This window comes from Colletotrichum orchidophilum (genome assembly GCF_001831195.1).
Source record: "Colletotrichum orchidophilum strain IMI 309357 chromosome Unknown Scaffold_8.1, whole genome shotgun sequence".
Taxonomy (NCBI): Eukaryota; Fungi; Ascomycota; class Sordariomycetes; order Glomerellales; family Glomerellaceae; genus Colletotrichum; species Colletotrichum orchidophilum.
In genome coordinates this window covers 421,128-443,174 of record NW_019172964.1, presented here as the reverse complement: position 1 = coordinate 443,174, position 22,047 = coordinate 421,128, and the positions used below count along the sequence as shown (strand labels likewise).

General features: G+C 50.7%; 7 protein-coding genes across 7 annotated transcripts; 4 read left to right on the top strand and 3 right to left on the bottom strand.

The window, feature by feature from the left end:
- Positions 1-1,664: 1,664 nt before the first annotated feature.
- CORC01_01596 (cytochrome P450) lies at positions 1,665-3,424 on the bottom strand (the record flags this gene model as incomplete). Its single annotated transcript, XM_022613250.1, has 4 exons — positions 1,665-1,984; positions 2,045-2,163; positions 2,234-2,991; positions 3,056-3,424. 4 exons carry the CDS (start codon positions 3,422-3,424, stop codon positions 1,665-1,667), a joined length of 1,566 nt encoding a protein of 521 aa, XP_022480349.1.
- A 681-nt stretch (positions 3,425-4,105) lies between these two features.
- On the bottom strand, positions 4,106-6,754 carry CORC01_01595 (fungal specific transcription factor domain-containing protein; the record flags this gene model as incomplete). The annotated part of the gene is made up of 4 exons (XM_022613249.1): positions 4,106-5,113; positions 5,177-5,428; positions 5,484-6,282; positions 6,609-6,754. The coding sequence occupies 4 exons, from the start codon at positions 6,752-6,754 to the stop codon at positions 4,106-4,108; spliced, it is 2,205 nt and encodes a 734-aa protein (XP_022480348.1).
- A 2,311-nt stretch (positions 6,755-9,065) lies between these two features.
- On the top strand, positions 9,066-11,853 carry CORC01_01594 (uncharacterized protein; the record flags this gene model as incomplete). Its single annotated transcript, XM_022613248.1, has 4 exons — positions 9,066-9,238; positions 9,364-9,493; positions 9,564-9,872; positions 10,294-11,853. The coding sequence occupies 4 exons, from the start codon at positions 9,066-9,068 to the stop codon at positions 11,851-11,853; spliced, it is 2,172 nt and encodes a 723-aa protein (XP_022480347.1).
- A 315-nt stretch (positions 11,854-12,168) lies between these two features.
- CORC01_01593 (uncharacterized protein) lies at positions 12,169-13,071 on the bottom strand (the record flags this gene model as incomplete). The annotated part of the gene is made up of 1 exon (XM_022613247.1): positions 12,169-13,071. One exon carries the CDS (start codon positions 13,069-13,071, stop codon positions 12,169-12,171), a length of 903 nt encoding a protein of 300 aa, XP_022480346.1.
- A 1,288-nt stretch (positions 13,072-14,359) lies between these two features.
- CORC01_01592 (esterase/lipase) lies at positions 14,360-15,214 on the top strand (the record flags this gene model as incomplete). The annotated part of the gene is made up of 1 exon (XM_022613246.1): positions 14,360-15,214. One exon carries the CDS (start codon positions 14,360-14,362, stop codon positions 15,212-15,214), a length of 855 nt encoding a protein of 284 aa, XP_022480345.1.
- A 1,855-nt stretch (positions 15,215-17,069) lies between these two features.
- CORC01_01591 (uncharacterized protein) lies at positions 17,070-18,151 on the top strand (the record flags this gene model as incomplete). The annotated part of the gene is made up of 4 exons (XM_022613245.1): positions 17,070-17,219; positions 17,276-17,772; positions 17,823-17,890; positions 17,943-18,151. 4 exons carry the CDS (start codon positions 17,070-17,072, stop codon positions 18,149-18,151), a joined length of 924 nt encoding a protein of 307 aa, XP_022480344.1.
- Positions 18,152-19,145: 994 nt separating this feature from the next.
- On the top strand, positions 19,146-20,751 carry CORC01_01590 (uncharacterized protein; the record flags this gene model as incomplete). The annotated part of the gene is made up of 2 exons (XM_022613244.1): positions 19,146-19,361; positions 19,435-20,751. 2 exons carry the CDS (start codon positions 19,146-19,148, stop codon positions 20,749-20,751), a joined length of 1,533 nt encoding a protein of 510 aa, XP_022480343.1.
- Positions 20,752-22,047: the final 1,296 nt, after the last annotated feature.

Genomic DNA, 22,047 nt, shown 5'->3' with positions numbered 1-22,047 from the left:
CCAAATCCGTTTTTGGTGGGTTCGGAAAGGGCAGCACAAGTGGTTCCTTAACCTTTGGGTCTAAAAGCACCCCCGCGACCACTTGGCCGTTCGGGTTAAGCGATGCAGAAATCCAAGGTGAGAAGACCAGCACTTTGATTGCATCAAGGCAATAAGAATCTTTCTTCTCCAGCTAACCTACAGAAAGACCGCGTAAAGTTTACGACAGCAACCGTCGTAAACAAGAGCCCGGAAATGCTCCTTGACCCCCTTGCTCCATGGGAAGGTTATCAATGTGTTGGCATGCTGTATAACACGAGAGATAGGTATAGCCACATTTGTTCTTCGAAGAAATTTGAGAAATTTTCTCCTGAAGAGATTAGGCTGGCAACTTATAACATGGTCTCGCATCCTTAGCCACTTGGTAAGTGGCTGCCGCGCAGTGTATTTTAGGAATCAGACCCGTTATTCAGAGCTAGCTAATTCAGGAATTGACATTCGACCTCATCGGCATTATGATGGACATAGGAAAAGAGAAACAGGAAGAAAAGGTAACGTGAGTAAGAATTGTATGTCCGGTCCTTCTGAGGCCATTGTGACTAAGATAGTATTAGTTGACTTGCGGCAGCGGATCACTAATGTGGTATGATGTCTCCTGCCACGCCTTTTATTGGCAAGATAGCCTCTTGTGCAGTCGAGTATCAGCCTCCGGGGTTTGGAAATACTCCAGTCTAAGATTTTGAATACTTCAACGGGGAAATAAATATCACTCAGATACTTTCGACGAGACAGAAACTCTGTAGCTAGATCCTTTGTGAAAGTGCTTAGAATATTTAGTAATGTCAGCTAGTTTACATGGAGAAGTAGAAAACGTCTAAAGCGTGACTGTGTGCTTTTGGAGCAACTTTCGGAACTGTGGCTGGGGATGCGACTCTTGGGACTATGCCCATCGCTTTCTTAACGAGGTGCGGTCAGAAATTTTCAAACTTCTTGTTTTGGTCGATGTAGGAAATTTCACGAGTGTAGACGACATCACGACGTTGAAGAAGCCGGTCAACCCTTGCATCTATCTTCCGGCTCTCCTAACTTTATTCTGTCGGATTGGAAGCCCAATTCGTCCTCGAGTCAGCGCAAGCGCAGGGGCCATCTACAGACCTCTAAATCAGCTTTCAATCAACGGTCGAACTTCCGGTTAAAACCTCTCTTTTCCACTTCACGCAGAGATCAATATACAGTTAATTAACCTTTTGTCACCACGGTTCAATCGAACAAATCATCCTGTAATACGTAAACCAACATTAACCTCAGCATTTAAAGCTACAAAAGTCTTGGTAGTGGGGCTCTAATCTAATACGTTTCCTAGTGGCCAACATGATGCCCTCTCATCTCTCAGAGGTTAGGCGTAGCCCCGAGTTCGATTCTCGGTTTTAGAAAATAATATCTTCTTTTTGTTTTTGACTTCAATTGTGTAAGCAAGACCTTGCTTAACGGACATCCTCCTTCCTTGCCTCCAAAAGTGCCTTGACGAAACCGGTACTTTTCGGATCCCACGACGTCTGCCAATTCCAATCTCTGTTTGTAATTTGAGTTGCAGGTTCATTCGCCATCCTCCTACGTACGTCCTCTTGCCTGGCTAACGCCTAGCCCCCCTCATACCTAGGTTTCACTTACCGAAATAAAGTCCATCAATGTTCGACCGCCGTCTCCAAAGCGCTTCTAAGAGCCGCTTCGTTGCGAGGAGTAAAGGTGACCTTGTAGTGGCTTGGCGTAATAATAAGGTTAGTCAAATCAGCAGCCCCAGTGATGGGATTACTGTCGATCTTGTCCGTCGAAGACAGCTCAAAGCTGGCCAACATGCGGAGGAAAGTAATGTACAGTTCGCGGTTAGCCAGCATCGTTCCGGCACACATGCGGTAACCGACGCCGTAGGTGAACATTGGTGCCTCGGGGTTCTCCAGCCAGCGCTCGGGGCGGAAGACTTCGGGGTCGTGCCAGAGCTCGCCATCTAGCGAGGCGTGAGTATAAACCAGTTCAGGAGTCCTCTATTCCAGAAAAAAATACGCACCCATGTTGCAAGCCCAAGAGTTCAGGAAGACGACCGTACCCTTTGGTACAAGCTTCCCCTCGTACACGAATTCCTTGTTCGTAGCACGAGGCAATGAAAGTCGGAGTACAGTGAAGAATCTGTACCGGTAAAAGTCAGTCACAGTGGCGGGGTGTCAATTGGCTTGCCAACATGGAATCAGAACTTTACCTCAAGCACTCGCGTACCAGGGCGCGAAGGAAGGGAATCGTCTGGTCATCATGTGCATCACACAACGGGTTCCCCTCGTCATACGACTTCCGAATGGCATCAAACGCCTTTTGCTGAATCGCGGGGTGCGTCGCCAGGAACCCGATGCCCCACGTCGAGACGGCGGTGAAGGTCTCGAATCCGGCCGAGAGCATGGTGAGGCTGATGGAGGTCAGCTCGACATTGTTGAGCTTGGCTTCCTCGTCGAGCATGACGTTGGCCTGGATGCACGGCTCGTGTGTCCCGTTGCGAATCTTCGCCTCGAGGTCGCCGTTGAGCTTGGACAGGTATTTATCACGGCGGATTCTCATCTCCACGGCGTGGCGCTTCCCCGCTGAGAAGGGGTTATAGCGTAAGAGGGGGATGTAGTCCTGCATGTTGTCCGTGACGCTCCGCGTGCGGCTGATCTCGCCCTCCACCGTGGTGATTTCCTTGAAGAGGCCGTCGTCGTGGCTGGGGAACCGCGCTCCCCAGTTGAGTGTGACGGCCAGCGACAAGCTGAGTCTCTGGACGAGGGGTAAGGGGTCGATGGTGACTTTGCCTGCTTTGCCGTAGTGGAGAACGTCTTTCAGGAAGTCTCTCGTCTCGAGATCTAGATGGGGAATGTACGTTTCAATAGACGGGCGGTTAAGGGCGGACGCTGCGCCCTTTCTTCTCCTCTTGAGCGACTCATTGTAGGGAGATGTGCCAATGGTAGTGCCAGCAGTGTTGGCCACGATCTGGAGCACGAAAAATTAGAAACTGCCATCGTGAAGCCGGGTTGCTGGAGCGATGTAAACAAACCTTGTGGAAAGTGTATAGTTCAGGTCGTGAAGCGGTAGCTTGCGAGTTGTTCCCGAAGATGACCTTGGCCGCAGCAGCGGTATTGACAACCAAGACTGGAAGGTTGCCCAGCTGGACCTGGTAAACGGCACCAAACTCCTTGGCCCAGTCCTTGTACTTTTGCGAGGCGTTGCCGCCGAGCTGGTGCAGGTTCCCCACAACTGGGAGTCCCTTTGGGCCGTGCCAAGCGGGTAGACGGGCTTTGGATCTGACGACTTCATTTGCGATAAAATACACCAACACAGCGACGCCGAGGGCTTTGGCGAGGAACTCGGTGGGTCGGTGAGTCGCCTCGTGAACGAGGCCTTGCACGAGTTCTGCGACGAACATGATGGGGCGGGATGTACAGGGCGCAGTCTGATGGCGGCTTCGTGGGTACGGATGTTAACGACAGACTAGATTGACAAAATCATTTATAATGAGAGATAATTCATTGGGCGGAAATATCATATTAGACGTCCTTGTTCCCCGCGCCAAGACAAATCGCGGGGGCCGAGATCTCCGTTGGGTGTCGGAGAAGCAGTTCCAAATTCCGCCGTCGCATTCCGGCGTTGCACGGAGGCTGCGCAAGTCACACTATGACGTGGGGTTTGACTGGCAGCGTATTTCAGGGGGGGCAAGAGGGGTGGTTATTGGTCGGAATTAGTCTTTATACGAACCGTATTACGCCTTCCGTACGTTGGGAAGGCTGCAAGTTGAGGAAATTGGCCAAAACTCATAATCTTGCATGAACTCTGTGTTGTCCTAGCCGGCATCAGGCTCTCAAGGAAAGTCTCATGCCCCTCAGTCTTCCCTGCAAAGAAAGTGGCGTGAACATATTGTAAGAGCAAGACTCTGTTATGCTATTTGCTTCTTTGATACAACGCCCGGTCGATCATCAGCTCCTGTCAATATCATGCGCGTCCTTACCTCAAACAAGGTATGAGAGTCAGTCGACAGATGCACTGATGTTCAGTACGGAACTACGATTTAAAAGGATTGCTGGAATTTGCATGTCCAAGATACTTCAATTCATAGCATATCTACAAATAAGTGAGACACATCCATCGAGGTGTTCATATCATCCTCGAGAAATGAGTCTTCGGGATCACGCTCTGCATCAACACCATCAAGGTCAGTACCAAGAACGGGTAACGGAATCCCAAAGTCTCCCCCGCCATCTATTGAATTGAAAAAATCATTCAACTCCTGCGCCATCTGAGCCTCGGTGAAAGGCTCACCCGAGCCTGTTTGCCATGTATCAAGCTCTGGATTGCGCAACGCATCATCGACAGCTGTCGGCACGTTCCCAGACGGGATGTCCGCACCACCGGAAGAGTTGGGTGGCGTGACTAGCGCGTGGCCCTGGGAACTAGGTTCTCTGCCTTCTCTCGATTGCGGACCGTTCAATCCCAGCTTTCTCCAAGCGAGTCGTAGGTCGCTGATCCTCCTCCAGAGCCGGCTAGAGACATACGACCTGGCGCTGAGACCACGAATTAGATCGAGTGCGATGTGGAACTCGTCTCGGACTGAAGTGCCGTGTTCCATTGGTGATAGAGTCACGACGAGGAAGATGACGCCTAGAGCGGAGACGAGGAAATGGTTGAAGCACATTTGTTGATTTTGGTAGATGTCTGTTGATTTGTTGAGAGAGTCGAGCATCTGGATGGTGTCCTTGGCCAAGTTGACAAGTGCCTGGATCTTGGATTTGTTGGATTTGAGACTGGATGTCGAGTGAAGGAATGGCTGAAGCAGAAGGATCTTCATCTGGTTGGCCCGTAGATGGAGTAAAAGCTGCAGCCGCTGAAGGCCTCTAGAGGTCGCAGAGGTCATATTGGGACTAGCAGTCTGCTCGTTTGGAGAAAGTCTCAGGTCTCCCGGAAGATCCTCATACCATTGGTCTATACGATATAGTAGGTAGGAGATTTCGTCGTCTCGGATAGCGCCCGTTGCTCTGGCGGAGTTGTACGATGTCGCCCAAACCTTGTCACCGATTCGACTGTACTCAACCATGGCCCTGAGATACGGCACGTCTTGATCCTGGAGTTGAGGAGGTCAATAATTCTCTCTCTTACAATGATTTGCAAGTTTTGAGGTACTTACTGGCTCTGGTAGTTGCTGATCAACATCAAAGTTGTGCATCACGAAGGGCAGACCCGCGCCGAAGCCCCACCGCTGGTCCAATGTGTAGACACACCAAAAGAGCCGCATGACCATCTTACGTTTTCCAGCATCCTTGAATGTTTTGCTAATTGTTGCAGACTGGTGAAGGCCCATTTCCAAACACCATCGGGCAACAATACCCACCAGCCTCCAAGCTTGTAAATCATCGCCAGTCATGAAGCTGTACACCGCCTAAACTCTGATGTTAGAAAGTTTGACCAAGCTGACCCTACTCAACGCCACCTACTAGCAAAATGTAAAGCATGGTAGACTTGAGGCTTGCCGATTCCCATAACTTATCGTGTGATGATTTCCTCACATCCAGGAACAGGGACTTGCCAAGTTGACTGGAGCCTCCTGCTTCCACCGTCAAAGCCGTAGATAGGACCATCTTGACTAAACCCAGATCCTGAGGATCTATGATTGTCGGCCCCGGGATCGCAGCAAAGGCGAACCCGACGCGAGAGCCACTGTTCATAGCATGGTAAAGGCTTCGGACTCGTTCGATAAGCCACTGAATGTCAAGAAAAGGGTACTGAATCCCAATCTCTTCTTCATACACATTGCATAACCGCACGGATTCCTCTTCGTTGATGAGCCACAAAGGATCTATTGATCCGACATCTAAGCCGGAGGCTGTTTGAATGGATGGCGATGGCGGTCGAGTTGGGTTCACGGATCCAGGCATCCCGCCAGGCTCGTGGTCGGCGGTCCCGATACCTCGTGCCCGTAGGTGTGTTCTTGCGAGACTGATGTTGAAGGTATAACTGGCGGATGGCCGAGGCTCGTCTTGGCTGGCGGAGGATTCCACGTCCACGACGATAGGGCCAGGTTGACGTTCTGAGTCCACTACTTCGTCACTCAGATTGCCTAACGGAACCTGTAGATTCTGAATTACTGTGGGTGCAACCTCTGACTGCGTCTGCAGTGGGCTCGACTGGTTTTCCGATGGCTGTTGGGACTGGTGCCGACGCAAGAGGTCCAGTCCTCCCTGTAGAGAAGCCACTTGATCCCTTAGGGACTGGATAGCTTGAGCATCGGTACCACTGGAAAGTCAATAAAGAACGCGCTTGCCCCCAATGTTCATCTTAGACAATAGACTTACGGGCTACTTCCCTGGTCCTTGCGTGGTTTCTTCGAGGCAGGGTATGCACCTGAGGCTCTTAGTCTTCATCGCTTTGCGTCGGCAGTGTATGGAATTGATCAACCCACAAGTCAATGATTGACGAGCGCAACGGAAACAAGGGCTTTTGCCATTGCACTTGCTCTTTCTTTTCCGGCATTCAAGACTGCAAGGTTTCGAAAACGTAATCAGTACAGTCTTAGGCCGAACGTTTGCTTGCGTCGGAATCCCGAACACGGGTCTTCTTACCAGGCCTTGGAAATGTATTTCCCTCGAGTCGTCCGGGTCTTGGGGCCACTCGCAATTCCGCTCCCCTGAGACTGAGAAGCAGGGGATCCGGGATGCGGGCCGTCACCGCCGCCGCCGACTGAGCGCGGAGATTCTGGAGAATCCATATTCCAATCAAAGATAAAAAGCAATAGCACGTGATTATTTTCCGCTCTCTTCGTCTTCTTGTTTTTCTGTTCCTGGGACCTGCTTCTTTGAGCGAGGCAATCGAATGATAATCGAACGATAATCGAACGATAAAAGAGGTCAGGAAAGAAAGGGGCGGAATTGAGAGGGAGGGTTTCCGGGGGGTTTTGAAGGATCTTGGCTGACATAAATCCCTGCCACCCCGCAAACTTAATCCGCTAAATCTCTGGGGTAGGGTGGCATTTGGTGGGGTTTGGCCACTACGCCGTCAAAGCCGGCGTCACACCCGAAATCCTTCCCGGCTTGCGGTCACACCAGTTGACTACGTGGGAGGCTATCATTGATCCCTTAACTATAAGTGTTGTCCCGCGAGCAAAAACAGACTCAGAAACTGTAGTTTCTTGGCTGTGCAGCCATCCACCACGTCGTATGGGGATGGAATCAAGCGCAGGAACCGATGTGTGTCGGTTGCTAATCGAACTAACCTTGGAGAGGACAGGGGGTTCTGTGCTAACATTTGCGGGCATGGAGGCGTCCACAAAGTTTCTTCCAACCAAACTCTTGCAAATTGAAAGTTGGAAAACCTGGCCATATCTTCTTCAGTTCTCGTATTATAAAGTTTTAGGCTATGATAGGTTGCATTTTCTTCAAGGGCAATGCCTCTCGCAGCCTGTTAGACAGATATAGCACACGCCCAGCAAGGTGTGGTTATGGGCAATAACAGCCCGGGCCAGGTATCATTGCCATGGAGAGGTCAAACATGACCTCAAATCGATCGCATCGAGAAATTCTCAAAGCAAGATAAGCTCGTGGTGAAGAGCTTTTTCCCTTACTCAGGACGATCTGCTGGTGACTGTTTTGGGTGGCGGGGCTGGCGGCGGAATTTTCGGTAGTTCCGAAGACGCGAAATGGCCCAGGGCGGAATGCGGAAAGATTTCCGACGCTTCATTGTCACCTACGTTTTCCATGAACAGGTTCGGTACTCGTAGAACTGGCATTGAAACATCTGGTTTATAAACGAAAAGCTGTGGCGGGGTTTCAAATATATCCTGAAGTTGCTTGTATGACTACTTTTTCTAGGCATTGTAAGAATGCCTTTACACATGAAGTCCTCATTTCCGGCTTCAAGTGACATCATTCGAAAGCTGAGCCGGTCTAAACGGCCGAATACTTACCTTGAGCAAGCATTCTTTCACTGATGAGCGACCAGAGATTCATGCATCTAACTAAACTAAGTCCCTTATACATGTGTCTGTATTGCAAATTCCCCAGCTTTGTATACTCTATTGACTTTTTGTGGTCGGCTTCTTTCGCGGCTTGGGGTTTGAGACTCCTCGAAGAAAGATCCAAACGCCTTCTTCAGAATGCACGACAGATAATTGTGCATATATTGGAGAATACTTCCAAATTAAAAGCATGTTAAGGTGCTAATTTGTTAAAAGTAAGCCAAGACTAGAGTTACTGAAGGGATCCGGCCAAAAGTATTTGATATGAGATTGGTTGTACTAGGTACACTGATTGCACTCGGAGATTTACCTTCGACTCATCTCAATAGAGACCTCTATAAACTGCGTCAAGATTAAGAGCCCTGTAAAGCTGTACTGAGTATACTCTTGGTGAGTGGACTATAGCGGAAAGCGCTCAGTTTCTCCTTGATGACGGTATCGACTACAATCATAGCATGGCACATCATGGCTGCCAGTCCTACTTCCTGGCCACTGGGAACTGGCCACGGGGAATCATGGAACAAAATCGACTATTCTTAAAGGCCAAAATCTGGATGAAACCTGGATGAAACCTTTCATTCGGGACAAGGACACAAGGCTGGCCAAAATCTCATCCAACTGGTAGATTGATAAACTACCGCTGATGATGTTCATCAAGTCGGCGAATAATGGATACAGCTTCGTTACTGTGCGTCGTATTGAAGATATCTGGAGGGATCATTTTGACCGCCTCTATTGCGAGCATGATGAATTCTCCTTCCCCACCCCATGTCATCCCGATGTCTGAGGGAGACCGCATGCTATCTTAATGTTTGAAAGGTACGTTGGGTTTCACTGTGGCCGAGTTCTATTTCTCCGAGGTCTAGGAGTTGAAAGCCTCGGCCGATGTTTGTCAATTCAAGTGTTCCCGAGGCTTTGATATCAAGGGCCGCAAGATGGTCGCCGAGCGTCTTTCCACCTCTGCCCATCCTCATTCCCCTTCATCTCATCTTCATCCTTCTCCCAGTCGTCGTCCTTTTCCCCGCCTTCATTATTCTCCTCTGTCACGTATTCAGAGCATTTGAGCATGATGCATGATCTCGTAAAGGCCAGCTCGTGGGCTTTGCCACTGGCCTCCCTCTTCGCCAACGTCGCCAGGACGGAAGACGTGTCATACATTTACCTGGACAACACGGCATACCTCGCCAACGCATCCAATGTCGTAGAAATCTCTTGGCCTGCTCTACAGGCGCTGCTTTTGTGTCTCTGAACCGCTCAGACGTGGCTTCCTACGCAGGCTTCGATTGGACGCAACCATATCCGGGAGCGCCCCTTTCTGGGTTTTCGGCCCACCTGCGTATTGTCGATGACTTGGCTTTCCCCAGCTCGGTGACCACGGAGGACGTCAAGACCAACGTGGCAGCCATCTCATACGGAGTCCCGCCATCGCTGATGAACAGCGACGGCTTTCCCAAGCGCATGGACCCGTCGTGGTACATCTGCCAGCACTACTACGTCAGCACCGTCTCCGACCCCACCGCTGACGTCGAGCACGACTGCTCGTTTCTTCCGACGGAATGGCCAGCAAGATTTGAAGAGCAGTCTCGTCAAGTCTTGGGGCTCCTTCGAGAGCGAGACGGGCAAGACCTCGGCGTTGTCTTCGTGTCCGGCAACAGCAGCTACCAACTCCATTACAGGCGGCACCGTGAGAGACGGCGTGTCAGGTGGGTTGACGGGCCTCTGCTCCTTCAACTGCGACTATGACCGCTGCGAAGAGAACGCGTGCGTCTGCACGAAGTCCGCTTCGGCGGCAGCGGCGTTGCCCACGCGATCAGGCGTGCAAGGGTGTCCGGGATCGGGTCTGGACAAGAACAGTTACGACTACGAGTACTTTGTAAACTTGTGCGCTTTTGCGTGTAGCCATGGATACTGTCCTGACGGTGCCTGTCAGGTTTGCTAAACAGGGAGTGATGGGGGTGGTTGAAGACGGTCAGGCCGTTAGGCAGTGCTGTAGAATCTTGGAGTAAGAACGCGATTTTGATAAGCGTGACAGTTCATATAATACCTTTATGGTGTTTTGTTGAGCATATTGTGTGCCTAGAAAACCTTGTCTTTACTCACAGAAGACCGTTGGCATCGTGAGAAACGACAGGGGTTGTTCGCGCCAGTTAAGGGCCCGCCCATGCGCATCCACACGCCTGAATTTCTAGGGTGCACTGCAGATACTCACACTAACACATGTGCGAACTGGAACGCTTAAAGGGACTTAACCATCCTTCTCTTCATCTTCAATGCTGTTAGTGCCTCCGACCAAGATGCTGTTTTCATTCGAAGAGATGGGCGCTGCGCTCATGACACGGCCGCCGCCCGGCGACGACCATCGGGACGCACTCCGTGGCCACCGGCTGCCGACTGCCCTTGGCCACTGGGTCTCGGCGTGCGTGATACACGGTATCCGGCACAATGAAGCTTTTGCAATGTCGGAGCCCGTCCGGAGGCTCTGCTCAGAATCGGACAACAACGCCTTTTCCCGCGCCCGCAACGCCCGGCTTATCATGAGCAACACCATCCCGGAAATGACGACCGACGACGACAAGCCGTATTGCATTTGGTATCCGGACGTGGCTAGCGAGGGAACCTACCGCGAACTGGCAAAGCGTTACCCCGACATGCGGTATGTGGTCGGCCGGGCCTGTGCCGTCGCCGGCTATGCTGGTCTCTACGATGAACTTGGGCTCCTGCCTGAAATCTCCATCGCGGAAGAGGCCAGAGACAATTTTTCAAAGGACGGATCTAAAGCCATATTCGACACCATAATGCGACAGCCTGTGTGTTACGCAATCCTCGACGACTACACCCGGTCTTCCCACCCCGATAGCCCATCGTCGCCCGCGTTCATGAACGGCGACACGGCTGTGCGGTCCTCATTGGACGTCCGACTCGGGCTGGACAAGTACCAGGAATGGGGCAAGCACTACTTCAATATCGCCGAAGACTGCAATATCGACGAAACCTCATCGGAAAAGACCAACAACGAGGAACTCTCCCCTGAGCATATTGCACTCTTCTACACGCCCCTCCTCTCGCATCTGCCGACTACCAACAAGGACCCGCTGATCCTGATGGCGGCTTACGAAGGGAATATTGAACGCTATGTGCGTCTCCGCCGGCCGAAGATGCTCCACGACGAGCACGCGGCCGTCATCCGCGGCATCTACCACAACACCACGTTTGCCAAGTGGTGGTCGCTTCAGGAAATCGATCCGAGAAACCGCGCCATCAAGACCGCCATCTTGGCGCGCTCCATCATGGTCAACGACCTGTCACACATCACGCCCTCCAGCCCCGGCAAATACGAGATGCCCGCGATGATCTGGTGGCCCTTGATCCCGGCGGAAGAGACGTTGAAGGAACTCGTCCGCCGCCGGCCGGATATGAAGCTGCAGGTGGCCATGGCATGCATCGCGGGTGACTACAGAGTCCTCTGGGAGGATCTCGCGCCGCAGCCGTGTTCGGAGCTCTGGGACCAGGCGCGGCAGACAGAATCTCACAACTGGCAGAACAGTCCCAACAGAAACTACTACGTCGACTATCTGGAGCAACGAGCCAAGGAGCTGGGTCGCGACATTGTCGATATGCCAACGAATTCCGAGTGTGAGGATGCGGCGGTCCGCGATAAGGAGCCTACGACGAGGTGGCTCGACCCGGTGATCTGTGGGCATGATTATGCGTTGATGGACTCTAATCCCGACGGCGATGTCTATTCGGTGGGGGGCCAGGCTAATGCGGCCAGTTGGGAGTTGTTCATATGCTCGAGCGAGGAGATGAGGCGACTGGCACGGGAGGAGAATGGGCTTAGATTGTACGATGACTAGGTAATTCTCACTGGACATGGAGCTTCCAGATGCTGAGCACTGCTGTTGAGTCTCAATTCCGTAGATGATTATTATTCATATTCTCTGGGTGTTTGATAGTTGTGCTTCGGTCTTACTAACAAATGCGTCTCATTTAATCAAATTGCGACAAAGATAATATCAACGTGAAAGGCGGTGAGAGACCTGCGAAACAGCGTTCCTTGCACCAGCTACCTGCCCTAATTTGAAATGGAACCCAAAGTACCCAATGCTTTACGACGGCGAGGCCTCCGAGTAAAGACAAAGCATACCCAACAACTAAACCCCACCATGACATTAAATATAGAGTTTCCCTTTCGTAAACCTTGAAACATGTCCTCCTGTTTCTACACAATCCCCAATGACCAGATCATCGGAATCGTCTCCGGTTTTTATATCACCAAATCTGATTCTCATGTCTGCCATGAGCTTAGCTCTCTCCTCGTCTGATAATGCTCCACCACCAGCTGGGACACCAAAATTGGGGTTGCACCTAGTCAGAGTTGACACGTTTATCAGTAACCGCGGAACCCAGATCTGCAAATCCAATACTAGACCAATGCCTGCCGCAACCAATAAGATGAGGGTGGATATAATAAGAATGACCATCCATCCCTTATTATATCGGAGAATCTGCACTTGGGTGGAAACTGTTGCCTGCGTCTCCGAGAAGTTGTACATGTTGGACGGGTCCGGCTTCGGTGCCGACTTGTTGACGGCGTACTCAAAGTACGTTGTGTTGCTATAGTCTGCCGTCTGACCCAAGAGCAGCGGGTCGATTCCTATCGCAGCCATCCAGTAGGTATTCAGGATATGCCCCAGTCGAATTGAAAACGACTGGTCATCTGCGGTATGCACCGGCGGAAAGTCCCAGAATGCCCCGCCTGATAGACCCAGCTCTGGTTGAGCTAGATACGCTTGGATGATAGATGGTTGATTTCCTTCTACTCCTTGACTGTCTGTGAGAGTTTTGAAAAGATTGAAAAAATACTCGTAGGCTGGGCGCACTGAGGATTTGATATAGACGCATCCGTCCAAAAAGGTAAAGTTCTCGCTTCGGTACGTCGTCAAGGTGGATCGTCGTATAGCCGTCGGTTTGCAATCCCAGCCCGAGCATGCAACGCGGACTTCGACGTGCGACGTGCTCAGAGTACAATTTGCGATAGTCAGGTCCTTGGTAGCGTCGAAATTGTAATACATCAGCTTGACCGCGGGTGCTTGAGGGTCTTGGCACCGATTGAGTCTGGTATCCAGCACAGTTCCATTCGCTAATGTTATTGTGGTATTCTTCCGGATGCTGCCCTCCGGCCACTCGACTAGGCCGAATGCGCCCCATGGGGAAAAGACTGATTTCACACTGCATGGAGATCCCGGTGTGCATGTGAAGATGTCGTGGACGGAAGTGGTCATCATAGAATCTTCGAACCATGAGGTACATTCCGTTCTTAGATATGACGTTTCCAAAGCGAAGGTTGTGTTGTGGCGCTGCGGTATGCCGGCCAGAGGTATTCCAAGAAGGCTGGAATATACTAATTGTTGTCGGGCTTCGTCTAACGAAATCCAATCGTGGTTCTTTGTACGATTATACTCTTCCAGCGACTCGATCCTTGGGATTTTGACGTTCCCCCAGGAATCCAAGCTTGAATTCTTGATCTGATCAGGTGCTCCGATTAATGCTAGAAACAGCGTCTTGACGGCAATATCGACTCCTCTGTATATAAACATATATCTGCGAGGGATATAAACATTAAAGTTTAGATATAGTAATGTAATAGAAGTTATTAATGCCTTAGATCGTTGCAATAAACCCAGAGAATTACCTATCCACCCGGGGGCAATAGTGACCAGACGAGAATGAGAATGACACCTATAAGCCCAAGTCGCTTTAAGTCGATAATAGTAATAACTATACTAGTCATTATAATAGATCCAAATGGGCTATCTAAGAGACTAATATACTCTCCTTTTTATAGCCTCTAATAAGCATAACTTTTAATAGTTTTACTAATAATAAAAGCAAAGATGAATAATATAAGGGTAAGGCCCTGTTCACATTAATTAGCTTAACCTAAACTTTTAGGTGGTCGCGATTGTAGCGGGAAGGCATTCTTGCTGGAATGGAATGCTTGAGCCAGACTGGGGATAATCTGTGATATGATACCCAACAGTTTTCGTGCTTCTGAAAGAATCTTTTAAGGAGAGTTACCGAGGAGAAATGCTCGGCATCTGAGTTTCAGTATCGGTTGACCTGTCTTTGTTGATTTTGTGATACTTCATTGCGTTGAATTTCGGTTGCTCGGGGCAAAGCCAACCGAGCGGCTGCTCAAATTACGTGAGGATTCAGTCCCATTTGCAAATCGTGGACACATCACTCCATCTCTTAAAAGCAGACTCACCCACGCCAAAACGCGGGGGCCTAAATTTCTCGACTTATTATTTCCATCCTTGAATCACCAAAACTCTTCTGAATCCGAGTATTACCACGAAAATGAGTCTTTCGACATCCTTTGCGGCGGACTCCTCATGGTCGCTGTGGGACAATGAACCTATTGACGGTGCATTCGAGCTAGATCTTCCGCAAGGAAGCATTGACCAAGGAGTCATCAAAACAGTCTCACGACCGTGGGTATTCGGCTATAAACCGACGACGAAGCCCAACGGACGCGCAGTACTCATCCTAGGGGGCGGCGGGTACGTTCAACTCATGGTGGGCCGTGAGGGTGTCGCCGTGGCACGCTGGCTCGCCGCCCTCGGCTTCGAGGCCTTTGTACTCGTCCACCGGTTCCCGACGGCCGAAACGGGACCTCGGGCTCCAGTCGATGATGCTAGGCAGGCACTGCGTCTCATCGAAGAGAAGAAAGCGGCGCCAGCTGGGCTGGGAGTATGCGGCCTTTCCTCTGGCGGACATCTCGCGTCCGCGCTGCTGGCCGAGTACCCGGCTCCGTGGGCGTCTGCTTCCGGGGCACCGGTACCCAAGCCGGAGTTCGCCATCATCGGATACGGACCCATTTCCACCAATGCTAAAGGGCACACTATCGTCCCCAACAAGGCTCCCCTCGACCCGCCGGCGAAGCAGGAACTTTACGACGTTGTTATACCCGACCAGCAGATCTCGTGCCCGGCACCGCCGACTTTCATTATGTATTCTGCGAGCGATCCCGTGGTGCCGGTGGTGAACGCATACCGGCTCGCGCAGGGGTTACAAGCAGCGGATGGCTCCGTTGAGCTCCACGTTTTTGCTGACGCGCCCCACGGTTTTGCGTTGGACACCAAGGGCTTGCCAGTCTCGAAATGGCCCTCTTTGGCTGAGGCGTGGTTGCGGCAGGCAGGATATCTGGAATAAGCTAATGACGATGTAATACAATATCAACTTCTGCGGTCTTTCGGGACTATTCCCTGGCACTCTTCTCTGATTTACCTTGGTTTGCATCAGACCGAGTAAGCCGTTCGGACAGACATTTACCATATCCGCGCCCCTCACGGGATCATGCAGTCATCGCAAAGCTTCTCGAGCTTTCCCCAGCAGAATTATGGTCTGGTCACCGCACGACAAAGCTTTGTGTATCTGTGGCGGTGTGGCCCAACAGCAAGGAAGGAAACCCAACAAAGATTCTGCTTTTGTAAAAACTGATATTCCAACTTTCAATCCATTACTCTGTTATCAATCTTTTGGTCAAGATTCGAGTTGCAAGCTATCTGGTATATGCCTTGGATCGCTTACCGCGACAACCCACCAATCGGCAGGGATGGATACGCCCTCGACTGCACAGCCATGCTGTCGCCCTCAATCCTTTACCAATCCTTGGGAAAAGTACACTATCTTGTCTTCATAATCGCTATTGTGTCTCTTTTTATCAAGATCCAGATTGTTCTTGCTTCTACTTTAAACGGCCAGGTCAGCTTCCAAGCTGTGCAGCCCGTCGATGTCCATATCCCAAACTCGTTCAACGTCAGCACTCCAGCGATGCCACAGAGCGAGACAAGTGCAAACTACATGTACATTGTAAAGGCACTACAAATTTTCAAAATGAAGCTACCATTCGGGTTTACCATGGAGGGAGTCTATCAGACGTTCTCGTTTCGTCATGGCTCCGGACGAGGGTCAGCAACGGAACCCATCAAAGTTCCTATGAACGGATATTTTGCCGAGATGCAGTGCCTTAAGGTTGAAATCAAGAAATTGGGTCCCGTATTCGAGTGTTATGATCAATCCATCCGTATTATTAGCGATGGAGAGGTGTGAATCGATCCGAGTCCACTGGAGACGAGTTAACAAAGAAACTGGAATGTAACCTTTTGCAGTTCAATGAAGTTTGGCCTCACAGTTTTCACGGAACATGAAAAGTGTTTGAGTGAAATTGCTCTTCGAGCTCTCGCAACACTCGCCATTCAGACGACCTTTGAAGAGGCCATGGCATTGGGGAAGCCCGTCTCAGCGACTCAATATTAGGTCACGATGGCTCGCGATATAACAAATGTGTGTTTTGGACTTTCCGACGTCTCTGAGAAGATTGGATAAGCGTTTCTGGTGGTTGCCCATCGTTGGCGCCCATCACCGTGCCGCTGCCTGTCACTGGCAGACAATGCGAACGGATCGACACCCTCGAGGCAGAACGGCATCGGCCCGCACATCCTGTCCCCGTTTTCGGTATGAGGTTTTCGTACACCGGCATTTCTTTCATCCCATCTTTACTACCAATGCGATCGGCTTACTCATTTTGCTCAGTGTTCAGCAGGGGACGACGGTTGCTTTCGGCCTAGCATCTAGCTTGTGTCAGCTTCGGTCAGACGTTGATTGGAAGCTTCTTGGTTTCCCATTTCTTCAGGTCTTGAAACACCACACGAAACCATGCGAGCTCCGATACTTTAATACGAATGCTATTCAGCCCCAGATTGCTGATCTTGGAAGGGACCCTTTGTGTGCCACATCCTTGGTCTGTGCTGTAGCCGTGATTCGTATTTGGTGCTGTGGATTCATGTCAGAAACTGCCTTTTCGAACTATCGCCACTGAAAATCTGTCCGTTCGCCTTTTCGCGAAAGCATCGGCACTTCGATCAGTCTTATACAATTCATCCCTCGTATCGGCAGTCTACTGATTTTATCAGCAAGCCAGACATTCATGTGTGCCGGTCACAATCGCTAAACCATTCACCATTCGCTCCCTTTCTTCTCAGTACACCTACTCCCTACCGTCAAGATGGCGACCTCGGAACAGGGCCTCGTTATGATCGTGGTGGGGGCGATATTGATGGCTCTCAACACCTTCTTCGTCGGTCTACGTCTGTATACTCGCGTCTTCATCACGAAAGCTGTTCGACCGAATGACTATCTTCTCCTCACTGCCCTGGTCCGTACATCATTGTCCCGTGTATCGATTCGTCTCAACTGACAAGACATCCGCAGGCCGCGTTTGCAGCACTTTACGCTCTTCTGGTTCTAGGTGTCCAGGGCGGCATCGGCGGTAGCTTATCCCAAGCAACACTCCCCGGAATCGCCCAATCTCTAAAAGTACTCTTCTTCCTGGAAATCATCTACGTAGTGCTCACCTCTGCGATGAAAGGGAGCATTGCCCTGACTTTTATTCGACTATCGCGCTCGAGGATCCTAACTTCTCTGTTTTGGGTCTCAATTGGTTTGGATGTGGCAATCAGCCTTGCCTTCATTATCTACTTGCTCGTGCAGTGCCAGCCGATTGATTTCGCATGGAGGTTGCTGGACGCGGGAGCGCAGGGACATTGCCTGCCACTTTCGGGTCAGCTTTACATGGGATACGCATTGTCTATTGTGACGGCGACCCTGGATGGTCTTTTAATGGTCTCACCGTGGATCATGATGAGAGGCCGAGGGCTGAACTCGAGACTGAAGATTTACATTTACGGGATCTTCGGCTTGGGGATACTGTAAGTCCTTCCCGCGGTTACCATAATATGCCTGCTTACCAAAATTCTAGCGCGACGATTGCGAATATCATCCGTCTTGTGGCACTGGTCAAACTCAAGGGATCGAAGGATATGCTCCGTGAGTGGCAACGTTTTCACTGTTCGTGATACAAGCTAATAAGACACTACAGTTGACGCAGCCCCCGTATTCAACTGGTCTGCAATTGAGGTCAGCATCGGTATCATTATTGCTGGGCTTATCGAGCTTGGCCCGCTTGCAGCCAAGTACAATATCAAGGGCTTCGAGTCCTACGCTGGCGACGACACTATACTTCTGACGAAGCCAACAACTCATGAATTAAGGGTAGATGATTACGAAATGGAGACACGGAAGATGTGAAACAGAGAAAGACACAGTATCTAGGATGTGCAAGAAACAAGAAAAGCGTTGGCAACGGAAAGTTTGGGGGCAGCGTTCTCTGGTAGGACTCCCTTTGACGACCATGGCCAGAGACAAAGTGCCGGCGCATCGAAGGCTGGCTTCCCCTTTTCAAAATGTACCTCGTGAGTATTGATAGGTATTACCGTGGTATTGAGAATGAAATGATCCAAATTATTCCCGTTGAAATCCGTGAAAAAGAGACATCAGAGGCTGCCGTCATTTCTGCCTTCATTTCCGCCTTCAAGGCCAGTCATAGTGAAATGGGGTCTATTCCTGAAGAGTGTTGCAAATGTTGTCTTCTCTTTCCCGATTCAACTGAGGCCGAAGTCTCCAAAGTGTGACTCGCAAACCCGAGCAATCATTGGCATGATCGATGAGCAATGAATGCGGCGCAGAACAAATAGGTGGTGTCTGTCGGTGGGGTATCGCATTGGAAAGACACACCAGAATCAGGCTCGGAGAGACATTCCTTGCCCTGTGAATGTATCTGATTGAGGAATTCGTAGCAACGCCAATAAGGATTCTCTCCATCACACCATCACATCCAGAGGCCCCATCTCGTATCTCGTTCTCCATTGGTTCCGGAAAAAATTACATGTGGCCAAGGAAGGCTGACATTTTCCATAAATGGCGTCAAGATACTTTACTGTCGAATATCCACATGGTATCAAGGCTGGACTTTTGGCCCCCAGAGTCAGCCCGCCCGAGGATGGATCACGGGGGATGCCAAAGTCCCCCATGGACCCCGAAGAGGCAATATAAATCGCAGGGCCTTCTCAAACCAGGTCTGGCTTACAATGAAACTATACATTGCTATATCTGTCCATTCTTCCACGAACAAAAGCTGCTTTCATCCAATACGACCATCATACCGCTTTGCAGGTTTAAAGTATTGTGTTCACAGGATTCCGAGAGCTAGAGTTCATTTAGCAGGGGAAACTACGAAAGAATCATGAGAGAAGAAGCTCTTAAATTGGCAAGAGACGAGGTTGAAGATGAAGTCCTGCCCATTCACTTCATAGACCAAGCTGCCATCGTCCGAAATCTTCTCTTCAACTTCACATTTCGCTACAACAAAGTTCTCGATGCAGGGAAGCTTCATGAAAGTCTGCTCCAGCTGATTCATATGCCTGGATGGAAGAAACTTGGAGGTCGGCTCCGAGCTACCGTAAGTGCTCCATCCATTATTGAGGCAGTCATGAGAAACTGTCCCCTTTCCAGTGCTGATTACAACATTAAAGAGTGGAGGAAAGCTAGAGATTCATGTGCCACGCTCCTTCAGCAAAACGCGCCCGGCTGTGAGATTTTCCCACATTGATTATCTCGACATCGACATCGATTCTCACTCTCTAGCATCGAGATTGCCCAAACCAACAGGTTCTAAACCATCTCTGCACGAGGGCAGTCACGCTTTCAAGGTCTTCGCTGCGCCCGAGAACCTGCCCAAAGATGTCGGCCACTACTTGAAGAGTGACGAGCCTCTGCTATGTCTCCAGATCACGTCCTTTGCAGACGCTACATTGGTGGCGTTCACCTTTCCACACTCGCTTGCGGATGCCATGGGCACATCAGAGCTGCTGAAGGCGTGGTCCAACATCGTGATGGGCAAAAGCCATCTCGTCAAGCCTCTTCAGGGCATTCATTACGATGTGCTTGATAGCGTCGGAACAGACCTTGACAAGAAAGTCTCACAGGGGAACTTCGTTCTCGAAGGCCAGCAAACCCGTGGTCTGTCTTTGATATCTTTCATCGCTCGCTATGTATGGGATATATTGACTCGCCGGAATGTACAGTCTCGGCACATCTATCTGCCCGCCAACTATCTGATGCACTTGCGCCAAGGCGTCGAGCAGGATCTCAAGGAACACAACGGTGGAGTCGTTCCGTTCATCAGCGACGGGGACCTCATCACAGCCTGGGGCTCTCGCCTTGTCATGTCATCACGATCATGGAAGAGGGGCAGTGCAGTGATTTGCAACGTCTTTGACGTCCGTCGGCGGTTGGAAAACACGTTCACTCCCGCGGGCCCATACCTACAAAATCTGATGCTGCCAGCAACGACAATCCTATCCAGGCAGGAGGCAGCCACTGCCACAACGGCACAGATCGCTCAACGTCTTCGCCAAGCCATCACGGAGCAGGCTGGCGACGTGCAAACGCGCAGACTCATGCGCCTCGCACGCAAGTGGTTCTCGACTCTGGGCACGATACCCCTGTTCGCGAGGTGGGATTCCCGAATGATTGCCTGCTCGAACTGGACCAAGGCCAAGTTTCTGGATGCCGCCGATAGCAGCTCTGCTGCCTCGGGCGACGTGGGCAAAGACAAGGTCTGCGCTAGGGTGGGGCACTCTGCGGCGAGTGCGGCGCAAGGGGATAGACCAGTCATGTTTTGGGGTACCACCCTCAACGCCAATGACAAGACCCGCGACGCATTTATGATCTATGGTAAAGACGAACTTGGAAACTACTGGGTTCAGGGTTTCTTAAGGCAGGAAACCTGGGATTTGATTCGGGAGGAACTGCGGCAGTATGGAAAGGAGTCGAAGGAATCTATCTGACTTGGGTTATATCTTACCAACGCGACGACTGAGCCACAATCAGATATGAGCTAGCGAAAGACATATCCCCAATTGTTTCACATACCCACTCTGCTCAATTTTCGTTATTCCTGTAGCTGCGGGGGCCCCATGTGCGGGAGACCGCTGGTATTTGGAGGCAACAACAACGGCACACCAATTCCATGGAACGAGCACGGAAAGGGGAGACTCCGTGTTTGCAGAGTATCTTGATTGGAACTGCCGAAGATAAGAAGAACTTCCAATGCACATGGGCGGCATAGCTACGGACGTAAACACAGCCGACATGCGGCGGAAACCCTCCGCTCAGCTCATGGCCCCCACGCCCTGTTCTCATGACTGTGAGGTTGGGAATGATTCGGAAGTTCGCTTTTCAGGAAACCGGCTGCCTGCCGTCTGTCGACACTTTCAACCTGTGGGCTGGCCTTCAACAGGATCACATGCAACGATCTCTACCGAACACTCTAGCAGTCTGCTTTAGTAAGCTCGGTTGACCTCCAATGCCGCTCAAAAATTCAGGCCCTGCGAGGGGGAATACATGATTACATTTAGAAGCTAAGCTCAACCGTCTCCAGGAGGACCGTCCCTTTTAAGTCATCGACTGTGTTGAACATGAATCTTTGCTCCCCCGATTTCCGTTTCTAACGGCAAGTGAGGCAGTTTTACCCAAATATGGCTGGGAGACACCATTCGGCCAATCGAAAAAAATGTTTTATCTAGGGTAACCAAACTGCAAACTCATCAATATGGGACCTCTTCTTCCGCATAAATTAGGCCAAATAATGGAAACCGGCCTGACTTCAATGGGATTAACGGTAGAGTCAGATTGCAGCTTCTCCTACGTTGTCATAAGGGACAGAGCGCAGATCTTTGCCCTCCCTGGCTGACGGAACCTGGTTCATGCAGAATTCTGACTCTGCGCCGAGGAGGTCCGGATCCGATAAGCCGGCGCTCAATAACACATTCTTAAACGCCCTGCGGTAACTGGGAATCCGTGCACATCCATTCCGAACAGACGTTGAAGAGTCGAGACACTAAGATCGACAACTCTAGGAATGGATCTCTCGACGCATTCGGCAGAGCCAGTCCCCAGATCGCTTAGATCAGGCATTTCTTCAAGGATGCTGTGAGCCCCATCCTACCTTAAAAAGAAAGCTGTAGACCGAATGCGTTATCGCGAAGATTTAGCACCGAGAACTTTGACAATTAGGGAAGCAATGACACGAACAGAGTCCAACGTCCACCTTAGTAAGCCTTGAAGACTTATCAGGCATCGGT